The sequence below is a fragment of the Xenopus laevis genome, chromosome 1S (assembly GCF_017654675.1).
Source record: "Xenopus laevis strain J_2021 chromosome 1S, Xenopus_laevis_v10.1, whole genome shotgun sequence".
Classification (NCBI taxonomy): Eukaryota; Metazoa; Chordata; class Amphibia; order Anura; family Pipidae; genus Xenopus; species Xenopus laevis.
The window spans coordinates 119,421,885-119,442,106 of record NC_054372.1 but is presented as its reverse complement, the minus strand read 5'-3'; the positions used below and the strand labels follow the sequence as shown (position 1 = coordinate 119,442,106).

Here is a 20,222-nt window from a genome sequence, read left to right as displayed (position 1 = left end):
TTGAAAGCAGTTTGTGTCATAAAATGTCTTTCTCTGCTTTCTCCGACTACTCATATCACTGAAACACTGTATCAGTAGTTAGATCTCCTCTGTCCAATACAATTCTTAAACTGCTCGGAATAACATCTGAAAAGGAGGATAACAAAAGTGAAAGGACTGTGGGAACTGGAGTCCTGACTAAAGGAAAACTGATTTTAGATATATTGTTACAGTATTCATGTAAGACCAGAAGGTAATAGTAAAAAACCGTTAGATACTGCTTTAAATTCAAATTAAATATTATATATACACATTACCTTAAGAACAATGTCTCCTTCATAAAGATCTCCATCTCTTCTTGCAAGACCTGTAGTTGTCATTTCCTTTATGAAAATCTGACTGCCAAGTCGCAAACCATATTCTACAGGAGAGAAAGAGAGTGATGATGTCTAAGGTGCATGCTTATAAAGGTGTGTACAAAAATGAAACAACAGCTTTGAAATTACCAAATATCTTCATTTTAACTTCATGGTATATCATGTATTTGCAAAGCTTTGTAATTCATTTTTTTGATTGTGCAGCAGATGAAAAAATAAAAAACAAGAGTTGCAGTATTTTTACATTACTTTTCTTGCAGAAAAATCTTCCAGCCTAAATTTCTCTCTCCGATTGCAATGAGTGGAATAAAGTCAAGTGATGTTAATTAGTTATCTTGCATGGTTTAATTCACGTGCAAGATATTTATAAATATGCCATTTATTTTGCACCTGGTCTTACACTGTTTTGGGTGTAAAATATATTACACAATGTTATAAATATGCCCCATAGGAGTACTCAACACCTTTACATATAGAAAAGCCCTTATAAATGTAAGCAAAGGGCCAAAATAACGCATTTGCTAGTGTTTGGTGGTAATGCAACTTATTATTCACCCATTATCCACATAGTCTATATGTTGGTTTGAAATCAAAGCATAAAGGTGTGACGTGGCATTAAAAACCCTACAACAATAATCTTGTCTAAGGTTGCAGCCCACATCACTCTAGTTATGTGCATGCTTCCACTGGCCAGACTAATTTGCTTGGTTAAAAACTGGTGCAGGGTACCAGGCTTATACCTCTGATAGTGGGTTTCTTTAGCATTGCAGAGCAGCAGTACACCTGAATATGTAAAACAGATTTATGGCTTAACATGTTGGCAGGGGTCTAAGATATACATAAATAAGAGGGGCGGTTTTGATGCAGCTACAGTCACATCATAATACAGCTGAGTTGCCTACACCTCAGAGGGGGTTAAAGTAATTCCCTTTGCTAATCACTGGTGTAATCTATTCACCTAAATGATAAATCAAAGTGCCTGTGTTTCAATTTAAAGATGGATTGCATGAGAGGGCGAAACCTAAGTCCTTTCAAATTTATGGAGTGACACTTCAGAAATCGATCGAATGGTCATTCGTAAACATTTTTTGTTCTGATTAACAAATACCCTTGCACAGTTCATGACTCAGGCACTCCTTTGTAACATCTCATACATCTACAAGAAGAAATAGGGAATTGCATTGCCAAATCAAGTCTCCGGATTGTTATCCCAGAGGATATAAATAAACATGAACTGATTTATTTACACTTATACCTTCATATAATTGAAGGCAGTTTGTAATAAACTGTCTGCAAGGCACAATCTACTCAGTATCAAAAAATAACTTGAAAATAAGTTCAGTTCAGCATTAATTTTTAGAATAATTTCTACATTAAGGGGCACATTTACCTAGGGTCGAATATCGAGGGTTAATTAACCCTCGATATTCGACCGTCAAAGTAAAATCCTTCGACTTCGAATATCGAAGTATTTTGCGATATTCCTAGGATTGAACGATCGAAGGAATAATCGTTCGATCCATCGATCGAAGGATATTCCTTCGATCAGAAAATTGTTAGGAAGCTTATGGGGACCTTCCCCATAGGCTAACATTGGCCTCGGTAGGTTTAGGTGGCGAACTAGGGGGTCGAATGGTCGAACGATTTTTAGTTCAAATCGTTCGATTCGAAGTCGAAGGTCGTAGTCGAAGGTCGAAGTATCCCATTCGATGGTCGAAGTAGCCATATTCGACCATTCGAAATATTTTTCGTCTATTCCTTCACTCGAACTAAGTAAATGGGCCCCTATGTGTATGTATGTATATATAGACACACACACACACACATTTTCCAGTTCAAAACTTCTTGGAACATGGACAAAACGCTGCTGCGAGCATCTCTAATCTGCACAATCCCAGCCCCTTTCATTATCACCACACCCCTCAATGTCATCAGGAAAGTTGGCAACCTTCCATATATATGTGGCATATCTATAATAAAGCAAGCAGATGAAATACCAAGGACATATACAGCGGAACACTGACTAATAAGCTGTTTAAAAATATATGAAATATATGGTAATTCTAAAGTTTAAAGGGGCCCGACTGATTTTGTGATGGGGTCCAGTATCAACTGGTTACACCAATGCCGTACACCATCATTTTTTTTTCTTTTGTTTTGGTGTAATGAAAGTATTCTTGGAATAAATACAGTATATTATTACTGTTTGTTCCTGTAACTGCTAGTGTTACTGCCTCATATTGCAGTCTCAGCCTTGCCCAATCAACCTCTGTCTTCCAGCCTCTGTATCACTGAAATTCATAGAACTTCTATTATAGTATAATTATAGCTCCCTTATCTGGAAACCCATTATCATGGATATGGGAAGGCCATTTCTTATAGACTCCATTATTATAATTCTAATTTTAAATGGTTTCCTTTTTTCCCCTGTAATTATAAAACAGTACCTTGTACTTGATCCTAAGTAAGATGCATAAATCCGTATTTTTTTTTTTTTGCAGACTTCAGATATGGTGATCTAACTTATGAAAAGATTCCTTATCCAGAAAATCAAGGCCCCAAGCATTCTAAATAATAGATCCTATACCTGTACAGGTATGGAATCTGTAAGCAGGAAACCTGTTTTTAGGTCTTTTTTTGTTGGCTCATGGTATGGCTACCCAAAGTACGGTACATGAAGATCCCTCATCCAGAAAACTCTAGATCCCAGGCATTGTGGTAAGTAGATCCCATACATATCAGGATACCATTCTATTCAAGAATCCAAAAGGGGGGAATGACCTTGCAGCTCATAGGGATTATTGGTTATTGTGGTTTAGCTAGCTTACCAGGGACATAACAGAACTGTCCATAGCAGGCAAAACTCCAAGTATTTTCATTGTTTGTATAGCAAAGGTTCCATAAAACGGTGCCAGAAAGTCAGCACAATTTCTAGAGAAAGGTTTTGAACTTAAAAGCAAACACAGGGGCCAAATAAATTGCCAGTCACCCTTTTAGGGCAGAGACACACAGGAAGATTCGGGAAGAGACGATTAGTTGCCCGACAACTAATCGCCTCTTCTTCGGCGGACTAATGTTGTGATTTCCAAAGTTGCCGAAGATTCCTCATAAGGCATCTTTGGGCAACTTCGGAAAAAGAAGTGCCATCCTGCTGGTGATTTAGATTTTAGCCGGTGGGAAGGCAGTCTGGGGAGATTAGTCGCCTGAAGAAGAGGCGATTTGTCGCCGGCGACTAAATCTCCCCAAATCTTCGTGTGTGTCTCTGCCCTTAATGTTCTAAAGTCACATTATAAACTTTTATTCACACATAAAATTTAATAGGAGACTGTCCTCTTATTGTCTGAAAAGGGTAGCCTAAAACTCTTCCCCTTCCTGATGACAGAGGATGGTGTCAAGAGCACACAATTAAATATGCCTGTATTCATATTCCTACCTTCACTGGGCTTGTTCTTACTGAGCAGAACACTGATGGGCTTATCTAGTCCTCTGCGAGCTGAAGCAATTTCTCTGTGTGGTTTAGGTGAAGGACTGTGAGACTGAAGCCTGTCACGACTGCGATTTACTGGCATCTCCCTTCCACTTCTGCATTCTGGTGCTAGTTTCCTGCCATTGCCCCGATCTGGGCTGTAGTCTCCACTGTAGCTGCGTTCAAAGGATTCCTCTCTGTCCACATTCTTCTGATCTCTTCCGGATCTACGCTCTTCACTCTGGTCACGGTCTAGGCTTCTATCCCTACTGCGCTCCCGTCTGTATTCTCGCCCATCATCCAGATCCCTCTCCCGGCTCCGTCCACGGGCCAAGTCTTGATCTCTCTCATAGGAACGACCTCGGTCCTGGTCCTTGCCATAGCCTCGGTCTGGACTTGTGTCTCTACTGTGATGACCATTTCCACTATGCCAACTCCTCTCACTGTAGCCGCTGTAAGCACTTCTGTGATCAAAGGGTCCATCATCATCCTCAACATCTCTAGTGTCCAGCTCAGGAGAAGGTGACCTCCTTGCAGTGACCTGAACTTTTCGGGGTCTTTTAACAACCTTGTAAGGATTGAAAAAATCCGTAAAATAGTATTTATTTTGGTTAGAACTCAAATACAAACAAGAGTTGCCTGTGGTTTCCAAGACATTTCATGCTGTGATAAATCTGTTAAAGGAACAGTAACACCAAGAAATGAACGTGTTTAAAAGTAATTTCCATTACCCTGCACTGGTAAAACTGACCTGATTGCTTCAGAAATGCTACTATAGTTTATATAAATAAACTGCTGTGTGGTCATGGGGCAGCCATTCAAGCTAGAAAAAAAGGATAAAAGGCCCAGATTACATAGCACATAACATAGAAGCCCTGTAGAATACAATGTGTTTTATCTATTCTCTGCTAAACAACCTGTGCCTTTTCTCTTTTTTTCCACCTTGAATGACTGCCCCCATGGCAATACAGAATCTTTGTTTATATAAACTATAGCAGTCTTTCTGAAACAAACACACACCTTTTGCCAGTGCAGGTCAACACTACATTACATTTTAATTACTTTTAGTTTTTGGTGTTACTCATTGACGTGTCTTTACAGATATAGTCAGCAAGATTTGCAAACAAACTGTTCTATATTTGCCTGTGTGTATTGGTCTACATAACTTTAACTGGCCTTGTTAGTTTGTAAATCCATTTGTCAATGGTCATTACTGACTTGCACATATGATCACTGACCAAATAGATAATATGTCACCTGTCTGTTCATGCCTGTATCGTACAACCAGTGTGTGCAGCAAAATTGGTCAATAATTTTTCTATCTGACTCTGTATTAAAAAGGACATCTACTTGTATGCACCCCTCATGACCCACAACAAAATTTCATATGTTGTAGACTACAAGGCAGACACTTACTAAGACAGCCGTTTTCCCACATTTCCGTAACTGCTGAACAGCAAATGAATGGAGCACATTATCCATTAATGTCCCATTAACCATAACCACACGATCATTTACTCTGAAAAAAACATGAAAAAGAACATTCATTTTTTTCAACACTGCTAAAATACATTAACCACGTTCGTTCTATAACCAGCAACATTGCCTTAACAGAAGGAAAGCAACAAGAATATAATTGACCATAGCCCACTCTCTCAGTAAAATGTATTAAAAAGGTAAAGTATTAGTTTCCTATTAACATAAATTCACAACCAATAAATTCCTTCATAAATCGAGTGGCACAGTTTGCATCTGACCTAGGCACTAACTGCAAGCATTTTATGTTTGCTTGGCTGTCCTCTGGTCTACTTTCCTCTAACAGGCAGGTTAAGCTACTGATAAAACGGCATGTATGCATATTGTCTGTGTTGTAATAGGGAACCTAGAAGAGTAGGGGGGCTGGTCCACAGTTTGTCCAAAACAGCAAATTCGCCGTTTTGGCTGAAGATGCTGGGGAGGAAAACTCCGAACTGGCGTGTATGGAGCAGGCTGACTCTCGGAGCACCCCGGGAGGCAGTGGCTCTAATACGGGTGGTGGGGGGAGTGCAAGGAAGGAAAGGCAGGTTCTAGTTATAGGGGATTCAATTATTAGAAAGGTGGATAGGGTAATCTGTCGCAAGGCCCCTACATGCCGAACAGTCTGCTGCTTGCCTGGTGCTAGGGTTCGGCATGTGGTGGAACGAGTTGACAGATTATTGGGAGGGGCTGCGGAAGACCCAGCGGTCATGGTACACATAGGTACCAATGACAAAGTTAGAGGAGGTGGTGAAGTCCTCAAAAATTATTTTAAAAAACTAGGTTCAAAGCTGAGGGCGAGGACTTCCAAGGTAATTTTCTCAGAGATATTACCTGAGCCACGAGCAACGCTAAGGAGACAGCGGGAGCGTAGGGAGATTAATGCGTGGCTAAAAGATTGGTGTAGGGAGGAGGGTTTTGGGTTTTTGGAGAACTGGGCTGATTTTTCAGTCGGCTACAGGCTCTTTGCTAGGGATGGGCTGCACCTCAATGATGATGGGGCAGCTGTTTTGGGAGAGAAGATGGCTAGAGGGTTGGAGGAGATTTTAAACTAGGTGTGGGGGGGAGGGTTCAGTAAAAGATTCAGTGGTAGACAGGTTAGATGAGATAGTGGGCAAAGAAAGGGAAAATGGGGGAGGAGATTTGGCTAGGGATACTGTTAAGGATAGGGAGGACCACATGTCATATGTTCAATATGGTGCCAGTATTAAATGTATGTTTACAAATGCAAGAAGTCTGACTGGTAAAATGGGAGAGCTGGAGCTGCTGGTGATGGAAGGAAAATATGATGTGATTGGTGTGGCCGAAACATGGCTGAATGAGTCGCATGACTGGGCAGTAAATATCAGTGGCTATACTTTGTTTCGGAGGGACAGAGGCAATAGAAAAGGAGGAGGGGTATGTCTGTATGTTAGGCAGGATTTAAAAGCTCATATAAAGGAGGAGGTTGTGTTAGAAAATGAGGGGCCAGAAGTCGTATGGGTGGAGTTCTTCACCAATTGTAAAGAATCCAGCAAATTAATTGTAGGAGTATGCTATAGACCCCCTAATGTAAGTGAGGAGGAAGAGACAAAGCTCCTAATGCAAATAGAAAAGGCTGCTAGTTTAGGTAAAGTAATGATAATGGGGGATTTCAATTACCCAGATATTGACTGGAGCAACGGTACAGGTACTGCTAGATCAGTTAATGGGAACAAGTTTATAAACTTATTGCACGACAATTTTTTAGCACAGGTTGTTGAGGAGCCTACCAGAAAAAATGCTATTCTTGATTTAGTGATCTCAAATGACCCAGAACTTATAGCAAATGTGCAAGTCATTGAACCCCTGGGTAATAGTGACCATAATGTTATATCTTTTAATGTCTGGTGCAAAAAACAAAAATATACTGGGGCAACAAAAACCATGAATTTTGCCAAAGCTAATTTTAGTGCCTTGAGGGCTGCCCTACAGAGCATTGATTGGGGCATTAGGTTTTCAGCTAAAAACACAGAACAGAAATGGTTGTCCTTTAAAATGATATTAAATCATTACTGTTCTCAATTTATTCCCTTAAGGACTAAACGTAGAAGCTCTAAGAATCATCCTGTGTGGCTTAATACAGAGGTAAAGATGTTAATGGGAAAGAAGAGAAAGGCATTTAAAAACTACAAATCTGTAGGGACAGAAGCTGCATTTAATGAATATAAACACTGTAATAAATGTTGTAAATCAGCAATCCGGAAGGCTAAGAAAAGAAATGAAGAGTTAATTGCGGTGGAGGTGAAAACTAACCCTAAAAAGTTTTTTAAATATATTAATAGTAAAAAGATGCAGGTTGAGAGTGTTGCTCCATTAAATAATGGTACCAGTATGGTTGTAACAGATACAGATAAGGCAAATGTGTTAAATCAGTTCTTTTCTTCAGTGTATACAATAGAGGAGTCTGGGTTCACAGGCTCACTTAATAACTGCACGAATGATCCAGCTCAATCTAGTCAGTGGCTGACTCAGGATATGATTCAAAAAGCTTTAATACAAATTAATGTAAACAAGGCTCCAGGGCCTGATGGCATACACCCCTGGGTTCTAAGAGAGCTTAGTTCAGTTTTAGACCAGCCCTTATTTCTGATTTTCTCAGATTCACTGTCATCTGGTATGGTGCCTATGGATTGGAGAAAAGCTGATGTTATTCCAATATTTAAAAAGGGATTACGATCTCAGCCTGGCAATTATAGGCCAGTAAGCTTGACATCTGTGGTGGGCAAATTATTTGAAGGCTTGTTAAGGGATCACATTCAAAATTTTGTCCTAATGAATGGCATTATGAGCAACAATCAGCATGGCTTTATGAAGGATAGGTCATGTCAGACGAATTTGATTGCATTTTATGATGTGGTAAGTAAGATTCTGGATAGTGGGGGGGCAGTAGATGTGATCTATTTGGATTTTGCCAAAGCGTTTGATACTGTGCCCCACAAACGACTGATTTCTAAACTAAGGTCTGTTGGGCTTAATGAAGTCGTTTGCACATGGATAGGAAACTGGCTACAGGATCGGGTACAGAGGGTGGTTGTTAATGGGACATTCTCTACTTGGAGTAAGGTTCTTAGTGGGGTCCCCCAGGGCTCAGTATTGGGTCCACTTTTATTTAACTTGTTCATTAATGACTTAGGGGAGGGTGTTGTAAGTAATGTATCAGTGTTTGCAGATGACACATAATTATCCAGCCCAATTAATTCCATCCAGGATGTGGCATCCTTGCAACAGGATCTTGACAAACTGGCAATCTGGGCAGCTAAGTGGCAAATGAGATTCAATGTTGATAAATGTAAAGTCATGCACCTGGGATGTAAAAATATCCAAGCCACTTATACCCTTAATGGGACTGCACTAGGCAAATCCATTATGGAAAAGGACCTTGGAGTCCTTGTAGATGATAAACTTGGCTGTAGCAAGCAATGCCAGTCAGCAGCATCAAGGGCAAATAAGGTCTTGAGCTGTATTAAAAGGGGCATAGAGTCACGGGAGGAGGGGGTCATTCTTCCACTGTATAGAGCGGAATCTTAGCTATGAGGAAAGACTGGCCAAATTGGGGATGTTCACGCTGGAGAAGAGGCGCTTAAGGGGAGATATGATGACTATGTATAAATATATAAGGGGATCATATAACAATCTCTCTAATGCTTTATTTACCAGTAGGTCTTTCCAGCTGACACGAGGTCACCCATTCCGATTAGAAGAAAAGAGGTTCCGCCTAAATATTCGGAAGGGGTTTTTTACAGTGAGAGCTGTGAAGATGTGGAATTCTCTCCCTGAATCAGTTGTACAGGCTGATACATTAGATAGCTTTAAGAAGGGGTTGGATGGCTTTTTAGCAAGTAAGGGAATACAGGGTTATGGGAAATAGCTCATAGTCCAAGTTGATCCAGGGACTAGTCCGATTGCCATTTTGGAGTCAGGAAGGAATTTTTCCCCCTCTAAGGCAAATTGGAGAGGCTTCAGATGGGTTTTTTTTGCCTTCCTCTGGATCAACTGGCAGATAGGTAGTTAATAAACAAAAAAAAAAGGTTGAACTCGATGGACATGTGTCTTTTTTCAACCTTACTTACTATGTTACTATGTTACTATGTAACCTACACTGGTGCAGGTGAATAATAATAAGCATTGCACTAACACTAACGCTATATAAAGAATTATATATTTTAGAAACCTGTAATCATGTCATGAACAAATACAAGACAGCACCACCAAAATACAAGAAAGCAAAAGAAAAACAAAAAAAACTATTTTTGATGGAAGATGAGACTGTGCTTGCACCCCCCCCCCCGCCCACACACACCAGAACATTTTGCTTATATTCAACAAAACTGTTTACTGCTCCAGATATTACAAGATATTATACCCACACCATCCCAAATACACAATTAGAACTACAGTTGGTGTCAGTACTTACTGCAGACAGCCATCGGCTGGGCCACCAGGAAGCACATCTGAGATTACAATTGAAGGTTCTCCATTTTCAAAATGGGGATTATTTTTGCCTCCAGAGACAGCAATGCCAAATCCCTTTTTGCTATCCTGAAATAAGCAAATAAAATAAAAAAACATAAATATGAACTATGGCATCCATGTTTCATGGTTCCTACCAGCAACATTGAACACATTCTAGAAACAGAAATTAAATGAAGGACTTCTAAAAGGAATAAATGAGAGGGAGTAGCTGTCTGCCATTATACAAAAATGCAAAAAAGTGCCCATTTCTCAATAACGTTTGCGTAAAATGTACCCAAAAAAATACATTTAAATTGATTGCATACAAGGGTGGATCTGCCTGCTCTTATAACTCTGCTTTCTGATACAGAAATTTAAAAAGTAATACACAATAAATTACTATTGTATTTAGTTCAGGCAGTGAAAGCCATAATCCCAAAAGGATGAAAATTCTCTTACCCTCCTTCAACATTAGATAATGAAAAGAATTGAATAAATAATTTTTAAAAATGCATATTTTAGAGTTTCACAGCTGAAAGTTGCTCTATGTGTCTGCACACAGGTCTACGCCCTACCTGTCAGTGCAGATACAGAAGGATCTGCAGATGACAGAGCAATGGCTGTTTCTCCTCCTGCATTGATCTGCAGGCAGAGACACAGCTATGTGAGACTCTAGCCTAAAGAAAGAATATTTTAATTAAGATATAGAGCTACTTAACCTATTTGGTGGGGTATAAACACATACATAAAGTGTAATTTTGGAATTGCACTCCCATTTAAAACCAGTTAAATGTCCCCACTAGCACTAGTCTGGTTATAAAGGTATGGGTTTTTCCACCATTATGGAGAAGCTTGTTTTTCTGTTCCCATACAACAGCCAGTTTAATGGTAGACTATAAAATAACTTTAAGGTAAAGTCAGCCTTCAAATAAAGTGTCATTTGCACCTATTCTAAGCTTTTTTTTTCGTGCTAAGTTTATGACTTTCTAACAAAAACACTCCAGCAAATTTCTCCCTCCCCTGCAACCAAGATGTACCTATATTATTTATATGTAACTTACTTTGATAGCTTTAGATTTTTACAATACAGGTTAAATTATACCCCATATAACGGTTATCAGAATTGATTTGGATGACCAGATGATGTTTGTTTCCATTTGCTTGGGCAAGAAGCATAGCCTTTGCCAGAATGTCACTCACACCCTGCTAACAATGTTCGGCATTTGCTTAGCCAAGAATGGCAACATATCTGGGTCACCAGCAGGTAAAAATGATTGCAAGGGTATGCGGCTTCAGAAGGAGAAAAAGCACAGAGCCCGTATTTATTAGTAGTAACAGTAGAAAACACCACATCAGGAATGGAGCCCTTCCTTAGCTAGGGGCTCGGTATTACAGTAGACTTCCCTTGAATTAGCCTGATTTACATATATTGTACCTACATGTAGAATCTAGTGGTTTGCATGTCAGTCAATAACAGAGTTGCCGCAGGTTATTTCACTGGTATAGCCAGTAAAATACTGTCCCAGGCTGAAGCTGCTATTAAAAATTAGGAAAATAAAAATGAAACTGCCAGTAAATTCAGGCACCCATGTTGTTACACCCCGCCAGACCTGAGTGTACCCCTAATCTGCCCAATGATGTCCTTAGCCACCCAATTAAACTACACTGATACAAATCTTGCTACCTTTATTTCACTGCTGCCAATTTTCATTTAAATATGTGGCAACACTAGCCAAAAACAAACGTGCAAGTCTAATAGTGATTATCTTTAACAATTGTTATGTCATATTTTAAGGATCAGGGAGAAGCAACAATGTAAACTACACTCCCAGCATATAGTAGAATATGTTTATATCACTAAATTAATCAATTGAACCAGACACAAAAGGGGGTATATTTATAGCCCAGGCAAAAAAGATTAACAGCATGTCAAAAAGAATTAAGAGCAGTCAAATCACAAGTGTAATATATGAGTGATGTTTAAAAATGGGGGGGGACGTTTAATAAGCTTACCTTTTGCAAGGTCACTGTGAACTGCTCCCATATGAGTTCTTCCATGCTAGAGGCCTGCAGAATGAAAAAAGGAGGGCAACATAATCAATACCTGTCAAGCAACAATTCACAGCACCATAACGTTTATAACAGCCACTCATATAACAGTATTATTCAGTCATAATAGTAATCAGTGGTTAGGAAGGTCATGGTTTGCTTTGCTTTACATAAAAGGATTAAATTAAAAGAAAATGAAAAATTAAAGACAAACATAAACGCACCCATGGAATATATATGCATTAGATAAACACTAAATACATTTGAATCATCAAGAAAAGTCTTCCTGTTTGCTAAATCATGTTTATAATCAATATATAATCTCCTATTTTAGTCTGTATGTTATATAAAGTTATACACACATTATATATATATATGTATATGTATATATATATATATATATATATATATATGTGTATATGTATGTGTGTATATATATATATATATATATATATATATATATATATATATATACACGATACATACGCTTGAGAAAGGGAACGGATGTGTCCCGAAACGTCGCGTGAGTGTGGATGAATATAGCGTTTATGCTGGACTTTTAACAGATAAGTGTCTTGATACAAATGACGCTGCTACTATGTTGTGAAGAATGCCATTTTTTGATACATTTTAACAAGCTAATAAAAGCTATGTTTTAAATATGGAGTGCGATCTGGTTGGACCAATATATATATATATATATATATATATATATATATATATATATATATATATATATATATATATATATATATATATATATATATATGTGTGTGTGTGTGTGTGTGTGTGTGTGTGTGTGTGTGTATATATGTGTATATATATATATATATATATATATATATATATATATATATATATATATATATATATATATATATATATATATATATATATATATATATATATATATATATATATATATAGACTGCTTTCACACAGAAAAGAAATATATCAGTAACAGCAAATTACATGGGCATTTTTCACTATATCTGATAATTGTAGTTGTTTGAGCAAATTATGCCAAAATGAAAAGCAAAAGTTGCTTTTCATTTTGGCATAATTTGCTCAAACAACTACAATTATCAGATATAGTGAAAAATGCCCATGTAATTTGCTGTTACTGATATATTTCTTTTCTTTGGTAACTATGGACTTTGCATAGTAACGGGAGGGTGGAGATATGTGGTGACCGACGTGCAGATCCGGCCTCCAGGTGAGGAAGCATCATCACAGTTACTTACCACGTATGCCCCGCCTAACGAGGAAGCAGAAAGTGTGTGCAATGGAGTCCTACACGCTACTACACGATACATACGCTTGAGAAAGGGAACGGATGTGTCCCGAAACGTCGCGTGAGTGTGGATGAATATAGCGTTTATGCTGGACTTTTAACAGATAAGTGTCTTGATACAAATGACGCTGCTACTATGTTGTGAAGAATGCCATTTTTTGATACATTTTAACAAGCTATTAAAAGCTATGTTTTAAATATGGAGTGCGATCTGGTTGGACCAATATAACTAAGAAGCGGAATTACTCACTGCTATTGGGATCAGCACCCTTGACTCTGATATACATTGGGATTAGTGCATCATAAACGTTGGAATTGTATATATATATATATATATATATATATATATATATATATATATATATATATATATATATATATATATATACACACACATACATATAGTTGGACAGTGAGAGAAACCCTAGGGCAGCCTTTCTGGCAGGCACCTTGCCCAGACTGATAATCCAGGCTATGAATCCTCTTATTTGCACACTTGAATAAACAGGTCCAATTTAGAAGTAGCAGGGTCCATGCCTACCTACCTTTACATCTCTTTATTTAAATGCACCTGCCAAGAAAGGAATTGGTTGCTTATCAAAGCCTAAAAACTCAAGAACATTTCAATCAATTTTTTTTTTTTTTTTTTTAAATAACGTATTGTGGCCCTTTAAATACCATTGGTTATTCCACACTTCCACACTATTGTAATATGTATTTTTTAAAATTTCACATTTTCCTTGCAATTTTTGTTCTAAACAAACATTGACTGTAAAATAACATTTAAAACCCCTAGGTGCCAGTAGAATAAAAATGGAACAATAAGAAGCCTGTGTGCATGTAATTAGCATACAGTCACTGTTTGTACAGACTGTAGCTGCAGCTGATGATCAGACAACCAATGGACAAACAAAACCAATATCTAATGCCGGCTAAGAAGCTACCCACTGTGCGCCACAGACAATAATGTTATTCAGCAACGCCACAGTGGAAACTGCCTCTCCTTCTCAAGGCACAATACATTCTTGGCATTCTTTAAGTCCTTTTAAAAAAAGGGAAACTTGGAGAAAAGAAAAGAAACTGCCAAAGCAAGAAAAGTCTTAATTTACAGTTTAATATAAATTCCTAGTAACTTTTATAAAAGGTATATCTGCCTCTATATACCAGAGAACACCACAGCTTCATTGTAATCAACTTGAAAAAGGAACTAAAATGTTCTGAAAGCAGACTGGAGGGAGACTTATACAGAACACATTATCTCTCTTGGCACTGTAAAAGTGGCCATACACGGACCGATAAAAGCTGCCAAAAGACCGAGTCGGCAGCTTATTGCCCGTGTATGGGGGACAGGCTTCCCCGATCGATATCTGGCCGAAGGAGACGGGGATGAATGAACCAAGTAGCAGCCCTTTGGCGGGAGCATTTTGATATTGATATTTTTCCTTCCTTAACAACCGATTTTACTGCGATTCGACAATTCTGTCAAATTATCACGAGGTTAGTTAACGCTGAACGATGGTCGTGCATCTAACGATTTTTCGTTCAACATTGGTCAGTAAATTGTTAGGGCAGGTTAGAAGATTTTTATCGCTCACATTGAAATATATCCATTGTCCAATTGTTAAAAATCTTAACATCCATGGCCACCTTAAACGTGGCCATAAAAGTTAAAATGTATCTAAAATATATTTTCTTATCGGGAGACCAAGCTTATCCTAAAATCGCTTAAATGTCCGATTTATCCATCGACTACAGTAAAAAGAACATTGTCTAGTTGAAACTAGGTAAACTATGGGTAGCTGCCTGCTTGACCATGCAAACAATTAGACAATGGATAGTTTTCACTATGAACAATGAAAATTTTCTAACCTGGCCGATCGATTTTCTGCTGGATGCATGATCGTTTGGTGCTCACTAACCTCATGATAATTCGATGGATTCGTTGGATCACACTAAAATTGATTGTTAGGGAGAGAAGAATCTTAAAGACTATGGCCACCTTAACACGAGTAGGCATTTTTGGGACTAAATAGGCTCTCCTTGTATCTGCACACATCTCAATGAGGTACCTGCAGTGAAGACACTTGGAGCGAGCCGAGAGGAGAGGTTAGCTTTATGCTAATATTTAGTATGACAGAGATATTCACAGACTTGTCTTCATCTTGTTTGAAATGCTTTAGCTTTTTTGTTGTACCCCTCTCCACGTTAGAATTTCAGCAGCATTCACGTTTCTAGGGTACTATTTACCTGAGCAACCAGGTAGTGATTTGAATGTGAGACTAGAAGAGGAATACAGGAGTGCCTAAATAGAAACAAAGTAATAGAAATAACAATAGCTATAAAAATGTAACCTCAAAGAACAATTTTTGGCAGCTGGGGTCAGGGTCTACAAAACAAGAAAAGAAAAATAATTGAAACATTGCCAAGAATGGAAAACAGTTAACTTAAACTAAAGGAAGGTTTGTATCCCCCATTTAAATGATGGCAGCAGCTTATTGTGTATGTAAATGTATAAATAAAAATATGCAATAAAGCAATGTTTTGTGCAATTATGGGAAATTATGGGAAAGAAAAAGTACTGCTAAATACAGAAATTAAATATCTAAATACAAAAACTCACCACTGGAAATACAAAACTGCCATACCGCCAGAAGAACACAGAATGGTCTACTTCTTTATATCTAGTGCAGGCATGTGGTATAGCTTGTTTGCAGTGCATTTGTATTTATTTAATGCCCTATAAACTTTGAACAGAGGAAGGACAGCCCACCAGCACCTTCAAAGGCCTAAACCTAAAAATGTATTTTTAGGGGAGTATTTTTAGGTGCAGAATGTGTTAGTGGAAAATACAATGTCAGAGTTTCCCAATGTTCCGTTACAATATGCAATAAGCCTTTTCACACAATCCATAAAAATGGATCAAACTAAAAAAAATTAGCACATGATGAGAGCTGTCATACTGCTTCGTATGGTAAAAATAAATCCTAACCCATGCCTCCAACAGGACAGCGTGAGCTACTGAACTCTACAGAGTTGCCAGGTCTAAGGCAAAGAAAATCTCTTGGCAGGCTATATCCATCACACATCCATCCAGTTGGACAGCTCTGATGATGCTAGAATGTTTAACGGTGTTTTTCTAAGCAATAATCTTTCAATGGAGCAAGTATAAATCTCCAACAAAGTCATGCAGAGCCTGCAGCATCCAGAAAAATATCTTTTCTGATGAGTACAAAAATACATTTTGCTGCAAAATAAAATATAGTAGCATCCCTATGAATAAAACTAGTAAGTCAGCACTTTTCCTAATGCAGTATTGACTACTAAACTAAAGTTCATAACCTTTACTGACTATATTAAATGTGGTCTCCTATTACTATAGTGAATTGATTTGCTTCTGTCTGCTATTCAAAGCTTCCAACACTGCCAAACAAATCTATACAGGATTTCCTTTCCAACACTGATGTAAAGTACATCATAAAGGAGAATGAAAGCATATAGATAGTGGAGTTGTCTAAACTTGAAATAAGGGGAAAATAAAAGCATTGGTTGATTATCAAAAGGGCTATCTAAATTCTCATCTGGTTCCTTAGTCTCTAGGGACCCAGCACCAAATTTTTGGAAGCTGATGTGTGGAAGGAGCCATGAGCACTGCCAGGGTCGGACTGAGATGCTAGGGGCCCACCAGAAAACCTTAGACCATGGGCCCACTTTCCAAACTATTATTCAACCTTTCTTCTCTCAACCTCTTTCTTCTCCTAGTCTTTTATTTCTACAATACTATACTCTATTCTTTCATTTTTAAGCCCCTTAAAGAAATAGGAAATGGCCATTAAATAGATCAAATGTTAAGAGCAAGAGGGCCCACTGACACCTGGGCCCACCGGGAGTTTTTCTGGTATCCCAGTGGGCCAGTCCGACACGGAGCACTGTCCAGGGCTATAACCACAAATAATCTGCCCTTGGTGTGGCTCCTTAACATTTTTTCATAAGGGTTTGGCACTCCATTCTAAACAGTACAGGGACACAATTTTGGCTGCCAACCCATAGAATAGATTACTGCCCCAGTTCAATACCTGGCTAAAAGATAACTACCCATATCATTCCCATGTTCTTCCAGCAAATGTCATAAGGACATATTTTTGTCTACAAAGTGGTCCATTTAGAAAAAAAGTGAAATCTAAATCTTAAACTTCATGTGCTTGTGGGTCAGGAGATCAGAAGAGCCTGGTGTCACTAGCAATGCCCTGACAAGTTCAAAGAGACTGGGTACATGATGGCAGATAGGAAGTTTTCTTGTCCATGCTAAATTTTCTTCAGTGTGGGCAACAAAATGACCAAAAATACATTGGCATTAAGTATTAATGTGAATCTGCCCTGGTAAAACATTTTATTTACCGTACCATCAACCTAATGCAACAAGTTAGCTAGTGGGTCTTGGTTAGGCTTACACAAAGGCATCTGAAAGTTTGTCTGCTGAAATGCACGCTGAAGCAGCATAATACTGAGTTTTTTTAAATGCAAGGTAGTGCGTTTTTTTCCAAGTTAAAGGCCTGTCTCTTCATCTGAACATTCTGTGGATGTGCACTGCACAATGAAACACAACTGAAGATTTAAATGTTGTTGGGTACAATCAGTCAGAATATAATGTTATCTAAGTAGCTTATTATTAGTAGTAGCATGTATTTATAATTGTGTTAACACATTCTAAGCAATGCACAATAAATGGGTGTATACATTTTTAAATTGCAAGCTCTTTTTAAATTGCAAGCTCTTTACCTCTTCCTTCAGTTATGTAAGCATGCTCAAATGCACATTAACTGCACAAAAAAATGCCAATAGGTAAGAGCCCTTATAGGGCTGAGCAACACTCTGACTCTGGCCTGTCAGTCAGAAAGAGCTTAAACCAATAGACATGCTAGCAGATGTCAAACAGCCAAGAGTTCTGAGATAACCCATTTAGACAAACATGAAGCCAGCTTCAGTAGAGGCTACTATATCTGACAGGCCATAAAAGACAAAACTATGATGCTACTTTCACCACTTGCTGCAGAATGTAGAATCTACTACGGCCGGCACTGGTTGTGAAGCATATATAGATTCTACAATTTTTGTAGTTTAATTTTCTGGAATCCCCTGTAATTCTATACAGATACACAACTTTCAGACTAACGTATTTGGAGGTAATAACTACTTGTGTTTAATAATGACAGTATACACTTCCGAATAATGTAAAGAGTAGGAATAAACAGCATCAAGGCAGTATTTTCAAAACTGCAAGTGTTTCATTTATTAGCAGTGTCAACACTACATGTTTCGGGTATAACCTTTTTTCAAGTGTGAAAATACTGCCTTGATGCATGCCTTAATATATTCCTACTATATACATTATTCTGATTACTTTGGGGAGTGTGACACAGGCTCCTTGGAATCTACAGTAATATATCATTTGGAATTTGCACGCTGAAACCAGCAACTTGCCTTACCCAGTATACACTTCCAACATAGACAATTCTCAACATCAGTGGCAAACCAACATCCTATGTTTGGTCCTGCCAAACAAACATCCTATGTTTGGTCCACATATACAAACTCGTTGGTCATTAGTGATGGCGAGGCCTGGAGCAAAACAAATTGCAACATACAGATGTGAAATCATTAAACTACAACTCCCAGATCTCTCTTAAGATTGTGGCTGTCATTGGGTGCTTGGAGTAACTCTTCAACAACACTGAAGAGACCCATGTCCGACAACACCCCTAGAATTTATAACTAGCACAATCCTATACTTGTTGCCACTATGTGTGGGAAAATTGGACAGTTTTTATAAGTTGTATTCATTCTCTGGAAATGCTTCTTATTTAATGGATTCATCCAGCAATTCTTGTTAATTTATTCTAAGCCTCTTCTTTGTTATAATGTTATTGCCCAGCAAAGCACAAATCTCTGGCAATACATAAATGATGAATTTATCTTCTACAATGACTTTTCAGCAATATCTTCCTTTGACACTGTTCTACTATTTGCTGATCTGCTGTATAAATCTGTAACCGTTAAAAACGGCTTGGGTATTTAGGAAACCACAATGCCACCTGCTTGTAAATTGTGCTTTAATTTAAGTTAACAAGAAACATTTTTAAAGATCCTATACAATGACAGCTACGTAAATACTTGTGCTATGTCGATCACTGTTACACCTGACCTTGAAATAGATCAGTCCGCATGACTCAATATATCCCAGTCAGACCCACAAGAGCCTGGCCAGGCAATGAATGCAGTGGATGACTGATAACTTGATACCAGTGTACATGGAGGATTATAGATAGAGGAGCTTAAAAACTTTTCACTAACACTTGAAGCTCTGGTTCATTCGTTTGCTAGGTTTCAGTGTAGTTACAAAAGAAATATATGTATACCAGTGTTGGACTGGCCCACCAGGATACCAGGAAAAGTCCCAGTGGGCCAAGGTTTCAGTGGACCCTCATGCTGCTAAACATTTGGCATATTTCATGGTCATTCCCTATTTCTATGAGAATAAAGAGGCTAAATAGATGGAATAATAGATTATAGTATGTAAAAGAAAGAGATTAGGAGAATATAGGTTGAGTAATGAGAGGAAAAATAATAGTACTAAGAGTGGGCCCTTGGTCTAAGATTAATTAGTGGGCCCTTAGTCAAAGGTTTTTGGGTGGGCCCCTGGTGTCCCAGTCAGGCACTGATGTATACAGTGGCGTAACTAGATGTAACTGGGCCCCACAGCAAATTAATTTTAAGGCCCCCAACATAAACAGAGATTATCCTTTTTTTTAACCAATATATATGTTGAAATTAGGGCCTAGAGGGGGCCCCTATACCTCTTGGGCCTTCCTGCAGCCGCAGGGTCTGCTTCCTCTGTAGTTACAGAAAAAGAAACTGGTTTTCAGTGTGTGTCACCACATACTAGTATTTTAAACTTCCAAAAGCAACCATGTACACACCAAAGAGATCAGAACTAAGCTCCTCCTGTTGTAGCCACACTGCTGTGTAGGGAGAAGGAGCAAAATTATAAAGAAAGTAGACATAGACAGCTGGG

The 20,222-nt window shown here is 38.3% G+C and overlaps 1 protein-coding gene across 3 annotated transcripts in view; it reads right to left on the bottom strand.

Annotated features, from left to right (window-relative positions):
* The window catches only part of LOC108706964 (tight junction protein ZO-2), a 54,850-nt gene that overhangs the window by 22,745 nt on the left and 11,883 nt on the right, over positions 1-20,222 (bottom strand). For all 3 annotated transcript variants that reach the window (XM_018243834.2, XM_018243833.2, XM_018243832.2), the window contains 5 exons: positions 11,824-11,877; positions 9,773-9,897; positions 5,239-5,341; positions 3,790-4,390; positions 297-400 (listed from right to left, as the gene is read on the bottom strand). In XM_018243834.2, the coding sequence (XP_018099323.1) occupies positions 297-400; positions 3,790-4,390; positions 5,239-5,341; positions 9,773-9,897; positions 11,824-11,868 (978 nt within the window). In that variant the 5' untranslated portion in view covers positions 11,869-11,877. The remainder of the gene's footprint in view (positions 1-296; positions 401-3,789; positions 4,391-5,238; positions 5,342-9,772; positions 9,898-11,823; positions 11,878-20,222) is intronic.